This window comes from Oncorhynchus nerka, linkage group LG24, assembly GCF_034236695.1.
Source record: "Oncorhynchus nerka isolate Pitt River linkage group LG24, Oner_Uvic_2.0, whole genome shotgun sequence".
NCBI lineage: Eukaryota > Metazoa > Chordata > Actinopteri > Salmoniformes > Salmonidae > Oncorhynchus > Oncorhynchus nerka.
The window spans coordinates 25,868,292-25,893,933 of NC_088419.1; the positions used below are offsets into that span (position 1 = coordinate 25,868,292).

Genomic DNA, 25,642 nt, shown 5'->3' on the forward strand with positions numbered 1-25,642 from the left:
ATTCCGGGAAGCCTTTCTGGCACTTAGTGGTAGCAGTATGGGTTCACCCCCGGGGACAAGTAGTGCACAGGAGAACAAAGGGCTAAATTGAACCGTAGGACAGCAAAATGCCCCCCCCCCACCACCACCACCCTCATCACAGGCAGAGTACACAGAGGAGAAGAGAAGAGGTGGTGGAGTGGCTCTCCTGACAGCTCACAACAATTATTGTTTTGACACCTACGACAACCCTGGCACAATAATGTGTGGTTTAATCGATTTGTCTAAACACCAGCCCAGTGTGTCTTAGTCTCTCTCATCAGACCAGTATGTCTCAGTCTCTCCTCAGACCAGTATGTCTCAGTCTCTCTCATCAGACCAGTATGCCTCAGTCTCTCCTCTCTCCTCAGACCAGTATGCCTCAGTCTCTCCTCTCTCCTCAGACCAGTATGTCTCAGTCTCTCCTCTCTCCTCAAACCAGTATGTCTCAGTCTCTCCTCAGACCAGTATGTCTCAGTCTCTCTCATCAGACCAGTATGCCTCAGTCTCTCCTCTCTCCTCAGACCAGTATGCCTCAGTCTCTCCTCTCTCCTCAGACCAGTATGTCTCAGTCTCTCCTCTCTCCTCAAACCAGTATGTCTCAGTCTCTCCTCAGACCAGTATGTCTCAGTCTCTCTCATCAGACCAGTATGCCTCAGTCTCTCCTCTCTCCTCAGACCAGTATGCCTCAGTCTCTCCTCTCTCCTCAGACCAGTATGTCTCAGTCTCTCCTCTCTCCTCAAACCAGTATGTCTCAGTCTCTCCTCAGACCAGTATGTCTCAGTCTCTCTCATCAGACCAGTATGTCTCAGTCTCTCTCATCAGACCAGTATGCCTCAGTCTCTCCTCTCTCCTCAGACCAGTATGTCTCAGTCTCTCCTCTCTCCTCAAACCAGTATGTCTCAGTCTCTCCTCAGACCAGTATGTCTCAGTCTCTCTCATCAGACCAGTATGTCTCAGTCTCTCTCATCAGACCAGTATGTCCCAGTCTCTCTCATCAGACCAGTATGTCTCAGTCTCTCCTCTCTCCTCAGACCAGTATGTCTCAGTCTCTCCTCTCTCCTCAAACCAGTATGTCTCAGTGTCCCTCATCAGACCAGTATGTCTCAGTGTCTCTCATCAGACCAGTATGTCTCAGTCTCTCATCAGACCAGTATGTCTCAGTGTCTCTCATCAGACCAGTATGGCTCAGTCTCTCCTCTCTCCTCAGACCAGTATGTCTCAGTCTCTCACCAGACCAGTATGTCTCAGTCTCTCTCATCAGACCAGTATGTCTGTCTCTCCTCTCTCCTCAGACCAGTATGTCTCAGTCTCTCCTCTCTCCAGTATGTCTCAGTCTCTCTCATCAGACCAGTATGTCTCAGTCTCTCTCATCAGACCAGTATGTCTCAGTCTCTCTCATCAGTCCAGTATGTCTCAGTCTCTCTTATCAGACCAGTATGTCTCAATCTCTCTCATCAGACCAGTATGTCTCAGTCTCTCTCTTCAGCCCAGTATGTCTCAGTCTCTCCTCAGCCCAGTATGTCTCAGTCTCTCCTCTCTCATCAGACCAGTATGTCTCAGTCTCTCCTCTCTCATCAGACCAGTATGTCTCAGTCTCTCCTCTCTCATGAGGCCAGCATGTCTCAGTCTATCCTCTCTCATCAGACCAGTATGTCTCAATCTCTCTCATCAGACCAGTATGTCTCAGTCTCTCTCTTCAGCCCAGTATGTCTCAGTCTCTCCTCAGCCCAGTATGTCTCAGTCTCTCCTCTCTCATCAGACCAGTATGTCTCAGTCTCTCTCATCAGACCAGTATGTCTCAGTCTCTCTCATCAGTCCAGTATGTCTCAGTCTCTCTTATCAGACCAGTATGTCTCAATCTCTCTCATCAGACCAGTATGTCTCAATCTCTCTCATCAGACCAGTATGTTTCAGTCTCTCTCTTCAGCCCAGTATGTCTCAGTCTCTCCTCAGCCCAGTATGTCTCAGTCTCTCCTCTCTCATCAGACCAGTATGTCTCAGTCTCTCCTCTCTCATCAGACCAGTATGTCTCAGTCTCTCCTCTCTCATGAGGCCAGCATGTCTCAGTCTATCCTCTCTCATCAGACCAGTATGTCTCAATCTCTCTCATCAGACCAGTATGTCTCAGTCTCTCTCTTCAGCCCATTATGTCTCAGTCTCTCCTCAGCCCAGTATGTCTCAGTCTCTCCTCTCTCATCAGACCAGTATGTCTCAGTCTCTCTCATCAGACCAGTATGTCTGTCTCTCCTCTCTCCTCAAACCAGTATGTCTCAGTCTCTCCTCAGACCAGTATGTCTGAGTCTCTCTCATCAGACCAGTATGTCTCAGTCTCTCTCATCAGACCAGTATGTCTCAGTCTCTCTCCCCAGACCAGTATGTATCAGTCTCTCCACTCTCCTCAGACCAGTATGTCTCAGTCTCTCCTCTCTCCTCAGACCAGTATGTCTCAGTCTCTCTCATCAGACCAGTATGTCTCAGTCTCTCTCATCAGACCAGTATGTCTCAGTCTCTCTCATCAGACCAGTATGTCTGTCTCTCCTCTCTCCTCAGACCAGTATGTCTCAGTCTCTCCTCTCTCCTCAAACCAGTATGTCTCAGTCTCTCCTCAGACCAGTATGTCTCAGTCTCTCTCATCAGACCAGTATGTCTCAGTGTCTCTCATCAGACCAGTATGGCTCAGTCTCTCCTCTCTCCTCAGACCAGTATGTCTCAGTCTCTCACCAAACCAGTATGTCTCAGTCTCTCTCATCAGACCAGTATGTCTCAGTCTCTCTCATCAGACCAGTATGTCTCAGTCTCTCTCATCAGACCAGTATGTCTCAGTCTCTCTCATCAGTCCAGTATGTCTCAGTCTCTCTCATCAGACCAGTATGTCTCAGTCTCTCTCATCAGTCCAGTATGTCTCAGTCTCTCTCATCAGACCAGTATGTCTCAATCTCTCTCATCAGACCAGTATGTCTCAGTCTCTCCTCAGCCCAGTATGTCTCAGTCTCTCCTCTCTCATCAGACCAGTATGTCTCAGTCTCTCCTCTCTCATGAGGCCAGCATGTCTCAGTCTATCCTCTCTCATCAGACCAGTATGTCTCATTCTCTCATCAGACCATTATGTCTCAGTCTCTCATCAGACCATTATGTCTCAGTCTCTCATCAGACCAGTATGTCTCAGTCTCTCCTCTCTCATCAGGCCAGCATGTCTCAGTCTCTCCTCTCTCATCAGGCCAGCATGTCTCAGTCTCTCCTCTCTCATGAGGCCAGCATGTCTCAGTCTCTCATCAGGCCAGCATGTCTCAGTCTCTCCTCTCTCATGAGGCCAGCATGTCTCAATCTCTCCTCAGCCCAGTATGTCTCAGACTCTCCTGTCTCATCAGACCAGTATGTCTCAGTCTCTCCTCTCTCATCAGGCCAGCATGTCTCAGTCTCTCATCAGGCCAGTATGTCTCAGTCTCTCCTCTCTCATCAGGCCAGTATGTCTCATTCTCTCATCAGACCATTATGTCTCAGTCTCTCCTCTCTCATCAGACCAGTATGTCTCAGTCTCTCCTCTCTCATCAGGCCAGCATGTCTCAGTCTCTCCTCTCTCATCAGGCCAGCATGTCTCAGTCTCTCCTCTCTCATCAGGCCAGCATGTCTCAGTCTCTCATCAGGCCAGCATGTCTCAGTCTCTCCTCTCTCATGAGGCCAGCATGTCTCAATCTCTCCTCAGCCCAGTATGTCTCAGACTCTCTTGTCTCATCAGACCAGTATGTCTCAGTCTCTCCTCTCTCATCAGGCCAACATGTCTCAGTCTCTCATCAGGCCAGTATGTCTCAGTCTCTCCTCTCTCATCAGGCCAGTATGTCTCATTCTCTCATCAGACCATTATGTCTCAGTCTCTCCTCTCTCATCAGACTAGTATGTCTCATTCTCTCATCAGACCATTATGTCTCAGTCTCTCCTCTCTCATCAGACCAGTATGTCTCAGTCTCTCCTCTCTCATCAGGCCAGTGTGTTTCTAATGGAAGGCTTTTTCACCGCTTGGTTATATTAACCGGTCTGTTCCTGTAGCATGCCCTTGAGAGAGAGGGAGAGAAGGAAAGGAAGATAGAAGTAACAGAGCAGGAGAGAGAAAAATATAGAAAAAGAAAAAGAGGGAACAAGGGAGAGAGGAAAAGGAGCACAGAGGAGAGGGAGCGAGAAAGAGAAGGAGAGAAAGGGGAAAGTCACAGGAAGCAAGAGATGGAGAGAGAAACAGTGTAGGCCAGGGATTTTTCTTGAGCGGATGGTCGGGTGTACTGGCATGCAAACTGACCGCAAGAAGCCCAAAGATTTGACTAAAACAATCATTTCAAACCTTGCTTATATTTGTATACGACCACGTGTCTCTCTACTATGTGTGGGAAAACTTGGTAACAGATTCCCCAAATAAAAATACATTGGAGCAGATTTCCTTGTGTTTTTACAGCCTTTTATGTTCAACAATAAAAAATAAAACTGTTTCTCAGAAAACTTGGGGTCAAATTCGGGCCACAGGCCGCCACTTGGGGAACCCTGATGTAGGGTAACAATAACCATGAGAGAACCCTGAAAGTGAGTGAATGATTGAGGTTGAGTTCTGTGTTACTCTCATCTGTTCTCTCTGTGTAACAGCTATGGCAGGAAACTGACAATTTATACAGTGAGTTATTGGCAAAATAATAGACATGACATGGTAATGAAATCCTCTTTACAAATACCAGCAAACAAATGAAACCCCTGGCGATTTAGTCAGCCCTAATAAGACTCTCTGCTTAACTCTACCAAATACATCTTAATTTAATACCTCAGTGTGTTATGTCCCCAGGCTGGCTACCTGCATATCTCTAACTGGAAGAGTGTGAATAGCAGTGAAGATAATGTCCCTAGCCAGCTGTAATAATGAGTTGATGAAGAGGAGTTTTCTCCAGATGTACCCACTGATCTCTTCATACTGGAGCCTAGCCAGACTCTACGACCATTCATAACAACTAATCATTTCCCCCTTAATGGGAAAGTCCTTAATAGCACTGTTTTATTCCTCGTTCTCTTCATGACGGAAATATTAATATTGATGAGGCATTGTCTAACTTCGTTATAGTTTATTAAAAAAACTATTGAGAATTGTTGTGCCTATTTCTTTCCTCCACCCTCCCTAAAGAATCAGTGGGAGAGCCAATTAAATAAATACCAACATCCCCTGCACAGAGGAAAATAAGTGTCTGACTTGGCCTTAAAGTGAGACGGCCCATTGTTCAAGTCTCTTACTAACACCAAACTTACTTAATTTGAGTTCACTTGACCTGAGCTGCTCTCTTTTTCAGTGTTTCCCCTATATTCATTTAGCCTCTGCTTAACTCCATTTTATTTATTATATTACAATATGATAATATATATTTTATTTATTATAGTTGCCGCCACTCCCCCCCAAAATAACAAATATAACTTAAATGACTAAAACCAGTTATAAAGCATGTAGAAATTATAATGAAGCTATACACTCAGTGTTCAGTTTATTAGGTATACCCATCTAGTACTGGGTTGGACCCCCCTTTGCCTCCAGAACAACCTGAATTCTTCGGGGCATGGACATGTTGCTCAATTGGTAACATGTGCCAGGAAAACATTCCCCACAACATTACACCACCACCACCCAGTACCGTTGACACCAGGCAGGACTGCTTACGCCAAATCCAAACTTTGCCATCAGCATGATGCAACAGGAAATGGGATTTGTCGGACCAGGCTATATTTTTTGCCCACTGGAGCCACTTCTTGTTTTTAGCTGATAGGAGTGGAACCCGGTGTGGTCGTCTGCTGCAATAGCGTATCTGTGACAAGGACCGACAAGTTGTGCGTTCTGCACACCACTGTTGTACTGTGCTGATGTTTGCCTGTTTGTGGTTCACCTGTTTGCTTGCAAGATTCTTGCCATTCTCCTTAGACCTCTCATCATCAAGCTGTCATGGGGCCCTCATTGATTTTGTTATAATGTTTGAGTCATTCAGATGGCTTATGTCGTGTTCATATGCTATGACAAAAGGTGTAGAAGAGAAGAAAACTATTATACTGTTCTCTCCACCAATTTGTAGAATTACAGGAAATTTGCTTTAAAACAAAGATATTGTCTCTGCGACAAAGACAAGGTCCTCAAAAATGTTCGGGTCAGAGACTGCGCCAATAGCCCCGCCCACTACCAGGCAACCCCCCCACACTGACTTTGCCACCACTGCGGAAGAAAATCGTAGGGGAAACACTGCTCATTATCAAACAAACTTGCACAGCAGATCTGGAAAAAAATATATTTATTTCAAAATAGTTGTACCAGTTTGAGTTATAGCTGTTTACGGAGTCAATATTTACAGTGATTCCTTGAGCGCACCTTCCTCTGAACGTTTAATCACCTTCACAATATCCTCAGACTGGGTTTACTTTGAAGAGAGAGCTACTGCTGTAGTCTACTGCTCTCAAATATCTGTCTCTTCACAGTGGAAGAGTCACCCTATCACTCTCCTCACCTTCCGGCCTAGTCACTCAGTGACAGTCACACCATGCGGATAGATAGATCCATCCCTGTGTGAACAGTTGCTGCAGGCCACCCGTGTGCTTGTCACATCATTACGTTGGGCTGCCTCTGGGTCAGCAAGGCATGGAGGTACTGATCAACTCGTCCATGCATCATCCAGTCTGTCTGCCTGTCTGTCACAGGGCCAGACCACCAATGAGGGGATACTGTTACCTTTTACACTCGACTTCCACCACTTCACTTCAGCAGAACAATCAGCACTCCACACCACTGGCCTTGACACTCTGTGAGACCGAGGTTCCATGCTTGTCATCGTTGGCCTTCTAGAAACAACGATGAGGCGGAGTGGTCTCGAGTGGCGGACGGGGGATGATGTAAGCAGAGCGGTATCTGATGGAGATAAACCCTGACACTCCATCTGTTTTCTGGCTGGCTGAGTAGAGGCGGGGGCAGTGACAGAGGAAGAGACAAAGACAGAATCCCACGATGTCACAGATCCCTCTGGAACTTTACATCTGGCCTCTATTCCCACAGATTGTATTTGTATATATGTGCCCTTTGTTCACCATGGTGCTGTCCATTATTGTTACAATGTCCATTGCTGCATGTGAGTACCCGTGCTGTGTGTTTTGGGCTTTCGTGCCTTTGTGGATCGTGCCGATGATTACGGGTCTGGTCCCGTGTGATAATCATTGTGCGCTAGTGTTATTTATTCAAGGTTCTCCTTGGTCTTTTGTTTGGGTTTCAACTCTGTGTTTTTGTTACGCGTTTGTTTGGTCTTCGTCCCCGTGCCCTTACATGTTATGCCGTAATTTGGGGTATAATAAAAAAAACTATTCCTGCACCTGTCTCCTGAATCATTCATGCCAACGTGACACACGAGCCGATAATAGACACATTTAAATATGTTTTTCTTCCAACTTCTTTCCACATGGCTCAAAATGCTGGATCTGCACTTCTAGGATCTGAAGAAAGAATCTTATCTATATTTATTCAGATTGTTGCTGATACCTTATATTCTCAGGCTATCGTAGACTTTAGGGTAAATCTATTTGAGATAAACGGTTGCGATTGATATAATTTAAAATCTTAACAGGGTTGTCAAACTATTTAATAATTTCTTTAAAAAAGATTTTTTTAAATAAAACGTATTTTTATTTTTACCTTAAAAGTCCATTCTAAACACATAAATTGTAGCTTAGACATATTTGACATTATCTGAGGTTTTTGTGTTGTACCCGCCATCTGCTGAGACACAACATGCTCTTGAATATATATGAAAAAGATGAATAACATTCCAGCCATGAGGCCAAATAGGGGGCTTTTGGTCATTGACTGCAGGGAAGGACTACTGAATGACAATGACACCACCAGACGTTGTATAGCCTATTTGACTGTTATGACTGTATACACAAGTTATACCCATTATCACAACTTTGCCGCATTCTCATCTCAAATCAAATTGTATTAGTCACATGCGCAGAATACAACCTTACCACTGTGAAATGCTTATTTACAAGCCCTTAAGTGCAGTTCAAGAAATAGAGTTAAGAAAAGATTTACTAAATGAAATAAAGTAAAAATAAAAAGTAACACAGTAGAATTCCATAACAATAACACGGCTACATACCGAGTAAATGTGCGGGGGTACAGGTTAGTCGAGGTCATTTGTACATGTAGGTAGGGTGATAGTGATAGTCTGGGTGTCCATTTGATTAATTGTTCAGCAGTCTTATAGCTTGGGGGTAGAAGCTGTTAGGGAGCCTTTTGGACCTAGACTTGGCACTCCGGTACCGCTTGCCGTGCAGTAGCAGAGAGAACAGTCTATGACTTGGGTGACTGGAGTCTGACAATTTTGTGGGTCTTCCTCTAAGTGTCAGGACTACTAATAAAAAACTAATTGAAATATAAACGAACATAAAAAAGCAAAACTATAATACCTGGGTGAGCAGGAAGTACCATAAAAGTCCAGGTAAGCCAGTGAATTACTAATAGTAGTGTCTGTTCTCGTTCAGCCCTGACTACTGAGAGAGGAGAGTGTTTAGGTGCCTGATTTAAGACTACAGAGGGGATACCAACACACTCCTCACTGTCTGTTTCCCCAAATCGCCCAGCCCTGGGGCCCCTGGATGGATCCTGAGTCCTGGCTGGGCTCCAGAGGGGTGGAGGGAAATGCCAGATTTAGCTGATATTCGATTTAGCTGAGATCCTGCTCTCAGCAGGACTCTCCTATAATCTTCCCTCTCTCCATCCCTCCCTCCTCTAGCAAATTGATGCCTTTCGGGTGGATATGAGTAAGGCTCCTTTGGCACTAACCACATTTTAATGAAGATAAACTGACACACGGAACGAGAGTCAGCAAGTGCACCTTTAATTAGCCCCCTTATCATGCAGTCTCAACCAGAAGTGGATTCACAGCAGGGCCAGGCCAGGCAGAGGGCCAGCCAATCAAGATGGCTTTATTTATATACACTGCTCAAAGAAATAAAGGGAACACTAAAATAACACATCCTAGATCTGAATGAATGAAATATTCTTATTAAATACCTTTTTCTTTACATAGTTGAATGTGCTGACAACAAAATCACACAAAAATGATCAATAGTGTGTGTGGCCTCCACGTGCCTGTATGACCTCTCTACAACGCCTGGGCATGCTCCTGATGAGGTGGCGGATGGTCTCCTGAGGGATCCCCTCCCAGACCTGGACTAAAGCATCCGCCAACTCCTGGACAGTCTGTGGTGCAACGTGGCGTTGGTGGATGGAGCGAGACATGATGTCCAGATGTGCTCAATTGGATTCAGGACTAGGGAACGGGCGGGCCAGTCCATAGTATCAATGCCTTCCTCTTGCAGGAACTGCTGACACACTCCAGTCACATGAGGTCTAGCATTGTCTTGCATTAGGAGGAACCCAGGGCCAACCGCACCAGCATATGGTCTCACAAGGGGTCTGAGGATCTCATCTCGGTACCTAATGGCAGTCAGGCTACCTCTGGCGAGCACATGGAGGGCTGTGCTGCCCCCCAAAGAAATGCCACCCCACACCATGACTGACCCACCGCCAAACCGGTCATTCTGCAGGCAGCAGAACGTTCTCCACGGCGTCTCCAGACTCTGTCATGTCTGTCACATGTGCTCAGTGTGAACCTGCTTTCATCTGTGAAGAGCACAGGGCGCCAGTGGCGAATTTGCCAATCTTGGTGTTCTCTGGAAAATGCCAAACGTCCTGCACGGTGTTGGGCTGTAAGCACAACCCCCACCTGTGGACGTCGGGCCCTCATACCACCCTCATGGAGTCTGTTTCTGACCGTTTGAGCAGATACATGCACATTTGTGGTCTGCTGGAGGTCATTTTGCAGGGCTCTGGCAGTGCTCTTCCTGCTCCTCCTTGCACAAAAGCTGAGGTAGCGGTCCTGCTGCTGGGTTGTTGCCCTTCTACGGCCTCCTCCACGTCTCCTGATGTACTGGCCTGTCTACTGGTAGCGCCTCCATGCTCTGGACACTACGCTGACAGACACAGCAAACCTTCTTGCCACAGCTCGCATTGATGTGCAATCCTGGATGAGCTGCACTACCTGAGCCACTTGTGTGGGTTGTAGACTCCGTCTCATGCTACCACTAGAGTGAAAGCACCGCCAGCATTTAAAAGTGACCAAAACATCAGCCACTGAGAAGTGGTCTGTGGTCACCAACTGCAGAACCACTCATTTAATGGGGGTGTCTTGCTAATTGCCTATAATTTCCACCTGTTGTCTATTCCATTTGCACAAACAGCATGTGAAATTTATTGTCAATCAGTGTTGCTTCCTAAGTGGACAGTTTGATTTCACAGAAGTGTGATTGACTTGGAGTTACATTGTGTTGTTCAAGTGTTCCCTTTATTTTGTTGAGCAGTGTATATTACAAACAACAAATCAAATTCATATTTCATTTTATATATACGCATAACATTAAGTACATGAATTAGATGTGTAGTTTGTATTGTCTCCTGACTAAACAGAAATGTTGAAAAATGCAGTAGGAGGCTAATTTGTTTTATCGCAATCATATGGTACCACTACCCCCCCCACACATGTACCTACTAGCATGCTAACTGTGGGAAAATTGTTTAGACCCTCTGCAATTCTTTGCTAATGCGAACTAGCGCTAGCCAGCTAGTCACAAGTTATGGCAAAACAAAGTTCACTCATGCACTTTTTCAAAAAGCCACAGATGGAGGATGAAGAGTCATCGTCAGCCCATGAGGTTAGCTACTGCTTTGACTTCCACAGCCCAGCTCAACATCGCCCAGCCCGGCCTTGTCATGGTGAGCATGTCATCACGAGGCCACCTGCAAATTTGTCTGAACTGTAGTTGACGAACCACCCACACAACCAAAGATGAGTCATCCTCGTTTTGCAATACATTTTTTTTTAACCTTTATTTAACTAGGCAAGTCAGTTGAGAACAAATTCTTATTTACAATGACGGCCTACCCCGGCCAAGCCCTAACGCGGACGACGCTGGGGCAATTGTGCGGTGCCCTACGGGACTCCCAATCACGGCCGGTTGTGATACAGTCTGGAATCTAACCAGGTCTGTAGTGATGCCTCAAGCACTGAGATGCAGTGTCTTAGACCGCTGCACCACTCGGTATGGACAGTTTTTTTTAGCTGGCATACAGTTCGACAAAGCACGCTCTTTTCTGTAAAACTGCGTACACATTTCTCCGAGGCCACTATGGAAGGCTCATTTGTTAGAGACATATATAAAGATTGGAAGCATCTTTGCGAGGCATGCTTCAACACCAGGCTAGCAAACCCCACTCTTTTGCACTGGATAAATGTGAAGGCTATAGTACAAAGCCATCACAATCAAAGCCAGGGTAATGTTTTAAACTTACCCGCAAGTTCATAGCACTACATAGAGAAGAGTGAAGAGGCCCTTAAAAAGTGCAACTTTTCAACATTTGTACATAAATAACCAAATATGACCCCAAAAAAATCTAAATAGTCTATAACAGCTGCCCAAAAATGCTAGACTCATCTTCTGGAACAGACAGCTGACTGAGCTGCATACCCGGTTCCAGGAGGATCAATATGGAATAATTAGAGTAGGCTGTCTCCGACAAAAAAAAATCTGAAGTCGACCGAAAGTATTTTGGTCTAAATTTGTTAACCTGTATTTTTCCATATATAGATACACCCTATGTGTTTTATTAAAATAATCTACAGTGGCAAGGCAAAGTATGTGAACCCTTTGGAAATACCCGGATTTCTGCATTAATTAGTCATAACATTTAATCTGATCTTCGTCTAGGTCACAACAATAGACAAACACAGTCTGCATAACTAATAACACACAAACAATTATACGTTTTCATGTCTTTATTGAACACACCGTGTAAACTTTCACAGTGCAGGGTGGGAAAAGTATGTGAACCCTTGGATTTAATAACTTGCTGACCCTCCTTTGACAGCAATAACCTCAACCAAATGTTTCTGTAGTTGGGGATCAGACTTCCTCTTTACAAAACTGTTTCAGTTCAGCAATATTCTTGGGATGTCTGGTGTGAACTGCTCTCTTGCGGTCATGCCACAGCATCTCAAATCGGGATGAGGTCAGGACTCTGACGGGCCACTCCAGAAGGCGTATTTTCTTCTATTGAAGCCATTCTGTCGTTGATTTACTTCTGTGTTTTGGGTCGTTGTCCTGTTGCGTCACCCAACTTCTGTTGAGCTTCAATTGGCGGATAGATAGCCTAACATTCTCATGCAACAAAATGTCTTGACAAACTTGGGAATTCATTTTTCCGTCGATGATAGCAAGTTGTCCAGGCCCTGAGGCAGCAAAGCAGCCCCAAACCATGATGCTCCCTCCACAATACTTTACAGTTGGGATGAGGTTTTGATGTTGGTGTGCTGTGGCTTTTTTTTCTCCACACATAGTGTTGTGTGTTTCTTCCGAACCACTCAACTGTCATCTGTCCACAGAATATTTTGCCAGTTGCGCTGTGGAACATCTAGGTGCGCTGTGGAACATCTAGGTGCACTTTGTTTTTTTGGACAGCAGTGGCTTCTTCTGTGGTGTCCTCCCATGAACACCATTCTTGTTTAGTGTTTTATGTATCGTAGACTCATCAACAGAGATGTTTGCATGTTCCAGAGATTTCTGCAAGTCTTTAGCTCACACTCTAGGATTCTTCTTAACCTCATTAAGCATTCTGCGCTGTGCTCTTGCAGTCATCTTTGAAGGACGGCCACTCCTATGAAGAGTAGCAAATGTGCTGAACTTACTCCATTTATAGACAATTTGTCTTACCGTGGACTTGTAACGGCGTTCGTCTGTTGAAAGAGAGTCGGACCAAAATGCGGCGTGGTGGTTACTCATGATCTTTAATGAAAATATGTACGATACATGAAATAACTTAAATTACAAATCAACAAACGAAACGCGAAAACCTATACAGCCTGTCTGGTGCTAACTAACACAAAGACAGGAACAATCACCCACAAACACACAGTGAAACCCAGGCTACCTAAATATGGTTCCCAATCAGAGACAACGAGAATCACCTGACTGATTGAGAACCGCCTCAGGCAGCCAAGCCTATGCTCGACACCCCTAATCAGCCACACTCCCAATGCCTACAAAAACCCCAATATGACAACACAATAAACCCATGTCACACAAGGTGGGCAAGGTGGGCCATGTTCTTTACCCATTTTGTTTTCACTCTGTCCTACAGACCAGGTTCCCAGAACGCTAAGGCAGACGCACTGTCCCGGATGTACAGTGGGGCAAAAAGTATTTAGTCAGCCACCAATTGTGCTAAGTGTACCTATGATGAAAATTACAGGCCTCTCTCATCTTTTTAAGTGGGAGAACTTGCACAATTGGTGGCTGACTAAATACTTTTTTGCCCCACTGTATGACACAGAGGAGCGGTCCATGAATCACACTCCCATACTTCCGGCCTCTTGCCTGGTGGCACCGGTGGTGTGGGAGCTGGACACAGACATCGAGCAGGCGTTACGCACAGAGCCCACTCCCCCCCAGTGTCCAGCTGGGCGCCTGTACGTTCCGTCTGCTGTCGCCGTTTGATCTATTGGACCCACACGTCACCCCCATCTGGTCATCCTGGCATCGGTCGGACGGTGCGTTGCCTTAGTGGGAAGTACTGGTGGTCCACCTTGGACAAGGATGTGAGGGTTTATGTTTCCTCCTGCTCGGTGTGCGTCCAATGCAAGGCTCCCCGGCACCTGCCCAGACGGAAGTTACAACCCCTACCCGTCCTGACGGATCTTCCTCCCTCACAGGGCAACACCACGATCCTGGACGTTGTGGATTGGTTTTCTAAGTCCTGCCGTCTCCTCCCTTTGCCCGGTCTCCCTACAGCCCTACAGACTGCGGAGGCCCTGTTTACTCACGTCTTCCGGCACTACGGGGTGCCTGAGGACATAGTCTCTGATCGGGGTCCCCAGTTCACGTCCAGGGTTTGGAGAGTGTTCATGGAACGTCTGGGGATCTCGGTCAGCCTTACCTCAGGTTTTCACCCCGAGAGTAACGGGCAGATGGAAAGAGTAAACCAGGATGTGGGTAGGTTTCTGTGGTCATATTGCCAGGACCGGCCGGGGGAGTGGGCGGCATCAGAGCCAGATCGAAGCTCCTGCGGTGGACGAATGGTTTAAGTGCTCGGAGGAGACCTGGGACGCCGCCCATGCGCACCTGCAACGGGCCGTGAGGCGGCAGAAGGCGAGCACCAACCGCCACCGCAGTGAGGCCCCGGTGTTCGCACCGGGGGACTGGATCTGGCTCTCGACCCTAAACCTGCCCTGCCGGAAGCTGGGTCCGCGGTTTATGGGGCCATTTAAAGTCCTGAGGAGACTGAACGAGGTTTGCTACAGGTTACAGCTTCCCCCAGATTACCGTATTAATCCCTGTGAGTAATTGTTTGTATGTAAATCGGTCCGTTATGTGGGCTAGCTTTATTGTATTATATTTGTCTATTTTGAGTAAATTACGTTTATTTACTCTGCTGTCCTGCGCCTGACTCCTCTACACAAGCTACACACAGACCACATTACAGCTACACATGGCCTGTCTGCAATGAACTTGAAACATTGCATCAACTATTAACTTGGGCCCGGCCCGAAGCTTGCACTAGCATTGTATAAAATATTCTGTCCATTAGAATTTCCAGCGCCAGTGAGCTCAGGACAGACACAGTTGTAGGCTATTTGCGCAAGAGATAAAAAACACACCGGAGCTGAGTACCAGCACCTCAAATTTTCTACTGCTTGAGCTCATGTTCCTCTTATAGAATATTAGCTTAACAGTATTGTGGAGCTCCTGCACCTAAATATAAACAGTACCAGCACCCAAAATGAGTATATATTTCAGTCCAAGTCAAGCACTGATAAGAGTTTATGAGGTAGGCCTATTTTATGACGTTTCCACTGGATCAGAGCATGACATGTTTCCCTTTCACACTGAGTAGTTATCGAAAGGGAGAGAGCTGGAAAGATTGTTATTCTGAATGGATGTAAAACCAGACTTTGCTTGCTGTTTGAGGTGAAGAAAATATGACTTTGAGAAGCTCCATAGGTCACTAGTGGTGGTGCATTAAGCCAATCAGAAATACTATCAGATCCCCAAATGAGCACATTTATATGCCTACATTTGTGCGCAGGCCAGGTAGCCTATAGGCCTACTTCTATGTGTAATCAGGCCAGGTAGCCTATAGGCCTACTTCTATGTGTAATCAGGCCAGGTAGCCTATAGGCCTACTTCTATGTGTAATCAGGCCAGGTAGCCTATAGGCCTACTTCTATGTGTAATCAGGCCAGGTAGCCTATAGGCCTACTTCTATGCGTGTGTGTCCTTACTCAACATTGACAGGAGGCTCCAAACAATAGACCAAGACTAAATTGACACCTCGTAAATGGAATGAAATGAACCAAAACTTGTTTCTCACAAATGTAGCATTGGTTTTGCATTCTGCAACCACAACAAAAAAGTGTCCACTCAGACAATGAGAATGGGAATACTTGAATAATAATATTGAATGCATTAAAATAAAAATTATGGGAATTAACGGTAAATGTACTAATGGCGATGTATGTAATGGGGAATTGATCTACACTAACAAGCAAAGCAAACAATTCACACAATGAAGTTATGAAACAATGAATGTGCACAGTATGAATCCCACATCTGCATTGGCCATGCAGCAGTTATATGGTGATATGGTCTCAGCAGAAGTCAAGGCATTCATACTTATTGCGCTTCGCTGAGCAGTGCAGAGCTGTTTTCAAGGTAGTGAGTTTGTTTATATACAGGAGCTACTGCCCCAACCTACCGTTAACTAATTATGCTAATGCAGAGTTATACAGAGCCCTCCGCATTGTTACAAAATTTGGGAGGCGCAAGAAAATGCGGTACGGTGCTTGATTTGGCCTCTCTGGAGGCTTTGCATTTGTGTCACACCATCCCTATGGAGCATCAGATTACATTTATTTTCGGATCAAACATAAATGGGCTTTTAGTCTAGGCCTCCACAATGGACTAGTTCACTGAGATGGGCGCAAATATATATATTTGTTACTGCACGACGACAACAATCAAGGTCGACCAACAGCCTTATGACCAAACAATTTGCCAGTCACCTAATTGGGGTCAGACCTAAATGAAAGCAGCAGCGCCCTGTCTGCCAGGGTCTAGGACTTTTCCACTGAAATAATCACTGCTGGCCTCATGTGGTCACTATCATATCTCTGCTGAAGATGCTGAATGAAGCGTGTTTATGAGGTCAGGAATTCCCATCCCTTATTGAAGGTTTAGACAGCTGTAGCCCTGACATTTCTCCTAATATCAATAGACAACTAAGGAACATCATCACACTTCCTATGACTTACTGTTGAGAGAGACTTCTCCACTTGCCTGGCTACGCAGACTCCTTGTTCTGGCCAAACGCCACACAAACAAACGTTAGTTTCTTCTCCACAATGAGTCTGGATCTGAGTACCGAATGTGAACACGGGGCAGTCTGATTGGTCCAGAAACCGATGGGTTGGGCCAGAGCCAGAACACATGAACACACACAAAGTGGCAGTTTAAAAATATGTCATTAGCTTTGATATTCTGATTGGTTAGAGACAATCCAATCACTGATGACTTTGTTTTGTACAACCCCCCTTCCTGCCCCTCTTCACCACAAATGACTTCAATGATGGCAGTCTCAGACTAAAGTATGTAGCAAACGACAGAGCAGTGGAAGAATTTAGTGCAACTGGTCAGGCCATTTTTTCACTACAGGCCGTATCAAAACATCCATCAGATCTTGCATGCTGACTGCACGTCTCAACAATTGTAGCCTGGTTGTCCTTTGAAACGGAACTCAGGGACTTTTTGGACTATGGTGATATAATCTCCACCTTCAACACCATGCCTAGGCATCTACACTTGTGCTGTAAAATGTGAAAGTTAAGTTTTATTTTATTTATTTTTATTTCACCTTTATTTAACCAGGTAGGCAAGTTGAGAACAAGTTCTCATTTACAATTGCGACCTGGCCAAGATAAAGCAAAGCAGTTCGACACATACAACAACACAGAGTTACACATGGAGTAAAACAAACATATTTTCAATTTAGCCTAATGTTTTCATGCCTGCCTTGGTAGGTCAGGCCTATGTGTTTGATTCAAAGTGAGCTACTGTATTCATACCCACCGTGATATTAGGCTATGTATGATGAGTTCATGTTTTAATGCCTGTCTTGGTAGGCCAGGTTTATAGTTACAGATTCAAGTGAGCTGTTGTACTCATACCCGCTGTGGTATTATGCATAATGATTTCATGTCTGAATGTCTATAGAGTAGCGTTTACTTATTCAAAGTGAGCTATTAATTTCATACCCATAAGTTTCATAGCCGAACAGTTCAAGATATAGGCCTAAAGTGTTTGTATTGTGTTGTGCGTGGCTGTTTTCATATGGCAAAAAGTGGGCACTTTTGGGCTTTTGAGTACCATACGGGCAGGTAATGCTGAGCCCGCGAAAGTCTAATCAAATATTTCAGCACCAGACAGCTCCGCCCTCCACTCTGTTCTCTGACTCCTGATATTCGTATTCACAATGAGAATGAGTCACATTCACAATGAGATTTATTCACATTCACAATGAGAATGAGTCGCATTCACAATGAGAATGAGTCGCATTCACAATGAGAATGATTCGCAGTCACAATGAGAATGAGTCACATTCACAATGAGAATTGGGCATTTTTTCATGTCTCAGAAATTTACAGATTAGCCTCTTTATTTTGCTTATCGATAGAAGAACTTTAGGGACAGGTTAGGAGGTTCAGGCCAGAGGACCAGACTCAATCTGGTTGCGATCATCAGTTCCCCTGTACACGAAATAGCCTAGTCCTACAGAAATCAAGTGGCAAGACTAAAGTATAAAAAAATTATACAAAAATAGTAATATTAGGAATATGTGGAAACCATGGTGTATGGAATTTAATGTAGCCTAAGCCTTTTTTTGTAATCCATAAATGTCCTCTAGCAAAACATACAATACAGAGATGAATCAGTAACGACTAGCATCCACTTATCTGGCCCCTTAGCCTAACATATCAGCCATAAGGGCCTTTTATTTCATTCTGGATATCATGGTGGATGTATTTTGCATTGCCATGATTGTAGGTCATTCCAAGTAGCCTACATCTGTTTTTCATATAATTATTTTACAAAGGATGCCTATTCATTCACCAGGCAGGCCGTTTGGGAAATGTTTTCCATGCACCACTTTTCCATGCACCACGACTACACCACTGATGTCTATGTATTTCTGCTAGAAAATGTTGGCCCAGTCACTTTTACTCAGGCCCAGCCACATGGCAATTTCTGCCTACGCCTCTGGACTCAAAGGCCATTGCTGTCTTACCGTCTTCTGGCTGACCAGTCAGGGGGATGTCTAGGGACCGGCAGAATAATATAGTAGACACAAACACCTACACACACGTTTGTACCCACGCACCCATTGCGCGCACACACACACACCTATGGGTTCAGATGTGATAGACGTAAACAGACTCACCTGTACGCTTGCTAGTGTGGTGTATTGGTAGGCTTTGATAACCAGGTAGTTAGCCTCGATGTCTATTAGTCCCAGAATCATGTACTTCCACCATCGCCTCTTCAGTATTGCCAGCAGATTCTCCTCACCTGTGAAGAGAATAAGAGAGACATGTTATAACAACGTCTGTTCACACAGGGAATATAACTGTAAACTCATGAGATATTGTGGTTGGATATACACTATATAATCCAAAAGTATGTGGACACCCCTTCAAATTAGTGGATTTGGCTATTTCAGGCACACCCGTTGCTGACAGGTGTATAAAATCGAGCACACAGCCATGCAATCTCCATAGACAAACATTGGCAGTAGAATGGCTTTACTGTAAAGCTCATTGACTCTCAACGTAGCACCGTCATAGGATGACTCCTTTCCAACAAGTTAGTTTGTCAAATTTCTGCCCAGCTAGAGGGCCCCGATCAATTGTAAGTGCTATTATTGTAAAGTGGAAATTTCTAAGAGCAACACTAATTGTCTGTCCTGATTTGCTAAACACTCACTACCAAGTTCAAAATTGCCTCTGGAAGCAAGTCAGCACAAAAACTGTTAGTCGGGAGCTTCATGAAATGGGTTTCCTTGGCCGAGCAGCCGCACACAAGCCTAAGATCACCATGTGCAATGCCAAGTGTCGGCTGGAGTGGTGCTAAGATTGCCACCATTGAACTTTGAAGCAGTGGAAACACGTTCACTGGAGTGATGAATCACGCTTCACCATCTGGCAGTCCGACGAGTCTGAGTGTCTGAGAGAACGCTACCTCATTGAACTATCGTATATAAGATTTCCCTTTCAGCTTCAGTGCATGGCTAACATTTCAAAATTAATTACAAGACAGATACAACAAAGGAAGCAATTAACATGACAAAACAAACAGATAAACAAAAACCACCCTTGAGAGAAGTCAGCCTCTTCTCAAGGATCGTGGGAGGAAAAAAAAAACTCCCCTGCAATCTCAATAGAACAATGCGGTTAACTAGTTATTTGTTTTCAGTTATTATAGGATCGTTAGGAGGAAAAAAAACTGCTTTTTTAATGATCATAATTGGCAAAAGAAAGCTCTCTGGGATCAGAGTGTGGGTAGAGTGAGAGAAAAAGAGAGTCAGGCCGGAGAGGAGGAATAATTGGAGACAACAAAGAAGCGAGTTCAGACCTTCAGCACAACACTATTTACAGAGGAGCAGGTAGGAAGCATCCAAAAGCTAATTATTCATTCATGCTCAAAAACATCAAACAGTTCGTTGGGGTTATTACTACGGTAGCTACAGTATAGTCTTGTACACTGATACCGTTAGAGCACTGATAAATGTGCTGGAACTTTATGCGAAATCTAAGCTAATACTGTGCTTGAATAATTATATAAACTTGTAACAGATGCACTGAATTTAATTGTCAAATTACTATGCATTTGCACATATTGACCATCTTTCTAAGCACACAGAGATATGCAACCAGTTGTACAGATTCCTGGAGTTAAACATTTGTAGGGAAAAGGTTCAAAATGGCTTCCTTTCCTTGACTGGCAGGATTGCAGAGTGCCGTGCTGTGATGGGGAGCTGTTTCCTTTCCCAGACTCTGGATGGTTCTGTGCTCTACTATAGGCCATTACAATCACCGGGTAACGGTCACACAGCACAAAAAACAGCCAGCCTGCAACTGTTCACGGAGAAATGTTGTTTCCTAAAAGTACAGGTGTATTTACCTAGTTTTATGTCCATAGCTTAGCGTTCAGCTTCAAGAGCAGGTTATCTGTTAGGTTAAACAGGGATGTCACTGTGTTCTTTCTCTATACATACGTCTAAGGACCAGGGAAGTCACCAGGATCTGGCTTTCGGGGGTTTAGTCCTACATGATTTTGGGTCATTCCCAAATCTTTAGTCCAGCTGCGATGGTGTAAAAAGTGGTTTGAGATAAAACTCCCAAAGTCATCCAACCGTTATAAATCAGGGGTGCAGTGCCACCTCCATGCTCCGCCACTTTCAGAATGGTGCCATGTCTTAGAAGATCACGTTATGATTCATTAGTATTCTACATAACAAACCAAATATAATAGCATAGATAATGTTAGGCTACTGTCATACCAAAAACACCCCATCATTTCTGATGAAAATTTAGGATGATTGTGCTGAATCTTTTTCTCTTCTCATGTGGACAGACCTCAACAGCAGGTGCCATAGGCTAAAATATGCTTTGATTGAAACAAATTCCAGGTGGCTGTGTTTAACTCCATCTGCTCTAAAATGAGATTAAACAGCTATGCTACTTAGCCTACGTCATTTAAGATGATCAAAATGCATATTTCCATGAACCTGAAATTGGGATCAAATGGTTGGCATGCATGTAGCATGAACGTTTCACCAGTAAAACGTGAATAATTATCATTCACAATTGACAGTGATGATGGCCTAATTTATAATAAGGTAGGCCTAATTTATAATAAAGGTAGGCCTAATTTATAATAAAGGTAGGCCTAATTTATAATAAAGGTAGGCCTAATTTATAACGAGGCAGGTCTAATTTGGTGTTTTAGAATTTTAAACATAGAACATTTTCATTGAGACACTTATGTGTAAGCATAGGCAATCATGCAACTTGGATGATATAGGCCTATTGTATGTAAAGGGTCAAAAAGTATGTGAACCCTTTGGAAATACCTGGATTTCTGCATAAATCGGTCATGACAGTTGATCTGATCTTCATCTGGGAATACATTTTTCCATCGATGATAGCAAGCTGTCCATGCCCCGAGGCAGCAAAGCAGTCCCAAACCATAATGCTCCCTCCACCATACTTTACAGTTGGGATGAGGTTTTGATGATAGCATGCTGTCCATGCCCCGAGGCAGCAAAGCAGTCCCAAACCACAATGCTCCCTCCACCATACTTTACAGTTGGGATGAGGTTTTGATGATAGCATGCTGTCCATGCCCCGAGGCAGCAAAGCAGTCCCAAACCACAATGCTCCCTCCACCATACTTTACAGTTGGGATGAGGTTTTGATGATAGTGTGCTGTGCCTTTTTTCTCCAAACATAGTGTTGTGTGTTCCTTCCAAACTACTCAACTGTAGTTTCATCTGTCCACCAAATATTTTTCCAGTAGCGCTGTGGAACATCCAGCTGCACTTTTGCCTACTACAGATGTGCAGCAATGGTTTTTTTGGACAGCAGTAGCTTCTTCTGTGGTGTTCTCCCATGAACACCATTCTTGTTTAGTGTTTTACGTATCGTAGACTCGTCAACAGAGATGTTAGCATGTTCCAGAGATTTCTGTAAGTCTTTAGCTGACACTCTAGGATTCTTCTTAACCTCATTGAGCATTATACGCTGTGCTCTTCCAGTCATCTTTGCAGGACGGCCACTCCTAGGGAGATTAGCAACAGTGCTGAACTTTCTCCATTTATATACAATTTGTCTTACCTTGGACTGATGAAAATTAAGTCTTTTAGAGATTCTTTTGTAACCCTTTCCAGCTTTATGCAGTCAACAATTATTTAATCTTAGGTCTTCTGAGATCTTTTGTTCGAGATATGGTTCACATCAGGCAATGCTTCCTGTGAATAGCAAACTCAAATTTTGTGAGTGTTTTTTTATAGGGCAAGGCAGCTCTAACCAACATCTCCAATCTCGTCTCATTGTTTGGACTCTAGGTTGGAGAAGTCATTAGACTAGGAGTTCACATACATTTTACAACCAACACTGTGAATGTTTAAATCATGTATTCAATATAGACAAGAAAAATACAATCATTTGTGTTATTAGTTTAAGCGCACTATGTTTGTCTATTGTTGTGACTTAGATGAAGATCAGATCAAATTTGATGACCAATTTATGCAGAAATCCAGGTAATTCCAAAAGGTTCAAACACTTTTTCTTGCCACTGTATATTCTGACCTATTGCCTTCAATAGGCTACATGTAGGTACCAACTTTCATTCAGAAGTAATTATATAAAATGTGTGGTCAACTGATAATTCCAGATCCCTTTTGATTGGGACAGAGTCATTGCTGCTTTGACAAAAGCATTGGAACCTCTCTTGATAAATCTATGTCAGATCTTTCTTTTCACTGAATCTCCGTTTGAATATTAGGTTACAATTATGCTGGGAAATGTTAGCTAAGTTGAGGTGAGTGCTCATGATCATTAGTCTAGTCAAGGACCATATCACCTCCACCCTACCTGACACCCTAGACCCACTCCAATTTGCTTACCGCCCAAATAGGTCCACAGACGATGCAATCTCAACCACACTGCACACTGCCCTAACCCATCTGGACAAGAGGAATACCTATGTGAGAATGCTGTTCATCGACTACAGCTCGGCATTTAACACCATAGTACCCTCCAAGCTCGTCATCAAGCTCGAGACCCTGGGTCTCGACCCCGCCCTGTGCAACTGGGTACTGGACTTCCTGACGGGCCGCCCCCAGGTGGTGAGGGTAGGCAACAACATCTCCACCCCGCTGATCCTCAACACTGGGGCCCCACAAGGGTGCGTTCTGAGCCCTCTCCTGTACTCCCTGTTCACCCACGACTGCGTGGCCACGCACGCCTCCAACTCAATCATCAAGTTTGCGGACGACACAACAGTGGGAGACGGCCTACAGGGAGGAGGTGAGGGCCCTCGGAGTGTGGTGTCAGGAAAATAACCTCACACTCAACGTCAACAAAACTAAGGAGATGATTGTGGACTTCAGGAAACAGCAGAGGGAACACCCCCCTATCCACATCGATGGAACAGTAGTGGAGAGGGTAGTAAGTTTTAAGTTCCTCGGCATACACATCACAGACAAACTGAATTGGTCCACTCACACAGACAGCATCGTGAAGAAGGCGCAGCAGCGCCTCTTCAACCTCAGGAGGCTGAAGAAATTTGGCTTGTCACCAAAAGCACTCACAAACTTCTACAGATGCACAATCGAGAGCATCCTGGCGGGCTGTATCACCGCCTGGTACGGCAACTGCTCCGCCCACAACCGTAAGGCTCTCCAGAGGGTAGTGAGGTCTGCACAACGCATCACCGGGGGCAAACTACCTGCCCTCCAGGACACCTACACCACCCGATGTTACAGGAAGGCCATAAAGATCATCAAGGACAACAACCACCCGAGCCACTGCCTGTTCACCCCGCTATCATCCAGAAGGCGAGGTCAGTACAGGTGCATCAAAGCTGGGACCGAGAGACTGAAAAACAACTTCTATCTCAAGGCCATCAGACTGTTAAACAGCAACCACAAACACTGAGTGGCCGCTGCCAACACACTGACTCAACTCCAGCCACTTTAATAATGGGAATTGATGGGAAATGATGTAAAATATATCACTAGCCACTTTAAACAATGCTACCTAATATAATGTTTACATACCCTACATTATTCATCTCATATGAATATGTGTATACTGTACTCTATATCATCTACTGCATCCTTATGTAATACATGTATCACTAGCCACTTTGTTTACATACTCATCTCATATGTATATACTGTACTCGATACCATCTACTGTATCTTGCCTATGCTGCTCTGTACCATCACTCATTCATATATCTTTATGTACATATTCTTATCCCCTTACACTGTGCATAAGACAGTAGTTTTGGAATTGTTAGTTAAATTACTTGTTGGTTATTACTGCATTGTCGGAACTAGAAGCACAAGCATTTCGCTACACTCGCATTAACATCTGCTAACCATGTGTATGTGACAAATTAATTTGATTTGATTTGGATTTGAAAGCAATGCACATCTTCTCTACACACACATTTGGCCTCTAGCCTACCTGATGAGCTTCCCTGGTGTTTTCATGAACCTTCCAATACTTACCTGATGCATTTCAGTCACTTAGCTTACTGATGCGAATACACATTTTTTCACTTTTTCCATAGGCTATTCAAGTAATTTGACATATTCTCTTATTGGTTAAAAAGGTCATAAGGCCTACATCGTTTCAACAACAATATAGCTGAAACCACTAGCCTATTGGCTTCATTCATTTATTGAATTTATTATCTTGTAATTGTAGGCTAGGCTACTTGCTGATAGATTATTTAAAATGTTATTTTAACATTATACCCTCTCTGTGTGTTAGTTCAGCCTGGGCGTGACATTATACCCTCTCTGTGTGTTAGTTCAGCCTGGGCGTGACATTATACCCTCTCTGTGTGTTAGTTCAGCCTGGGCAGCCTGGGCGTGACATTATACCCTCTCTGTGTGTTAGTTCAGCCTGGGCGTGACATTATACCCTCTCTGTGTTAGTTCAGCCTGGGCGTGACATTATACCCTCTCTGTGTGTTAGTTCAGCCTGGGCGTGACATTATACCCTCTCTGTGTGTTAGTTCAGCCTGGGCGTGACATTATACCCTCTCTGTGTGTTAGTTCAGCCTGGGCGTGACATTATACCCTCTCTGTGTGTTAGTTCAGCCTGGGCGTGACATTATACCCTCTCTGTGTGTTAGTTCAGCCTGGGTGTGACAATCACCACCTTCCGGGAGACACCTGAAACCCCACCTCTTTAAGGAATACCTAGGATAGGATAAAGTAATCCTTCTCACCCCCCCCCTTAAAAGACCTAGATGCACTATTGTAAAGTGGCTGTTCCACTGGATGTCATAAGGTGAAAGCACCAATTTGTAAGTCGCTCTGGATAAGAGCGTCTGCTAAATGACTTAAATGTAAATGTAATACCCTCTCTGTGTGTTAGTTCAGCTTGGGCGTGACATTATACCCTCTCTGTGTGTTAGTTCAGCCTGGGCGTGACATTATACCCTCTCTGTGTGTTAGTTCAGCCTGGGCGTGACATTATACCCTCTCTGTGTGTTAGTTCAGCCTGGGCGTGACATTATACCCTCTCTGTGTGTTAGTTCAGCCTGGGCGTGACATTATACCCTCTCTGTGTGTTAGTTCAGCCTGGGCGTGACATTATACCCTCTCTGTGTGTTAGTTCAGCCTGGACGTGACATTATACCCTCTCTGTGTGTTAGTTCAGCT

General features: G+C 44.6%; 1 protein-coding gene across 1 annotated transcript in view; it reads right to left on the minus strand.

The window, feature by feature from the left end:
* The window catches only part of LOC115107732 (solute carrier family 35 member F1-like), a 153,085-nt gene that overhangs the window by 33,730 nt on the left and 93,713 nt on the right, over positions 1 to 25,642 (minus strand). Inside the window, exon 3 of the mRNA XM_029631318.2 lies at positions 18,620 to 18,747. Coding sequence (XP_029487178.1) covers positions 18,620 to 18,747 — 128 coding nt within the window. The remainder of the gene's footprint in view (positions 1 to 18,619; positions 18,748 to 25,642) is intronic.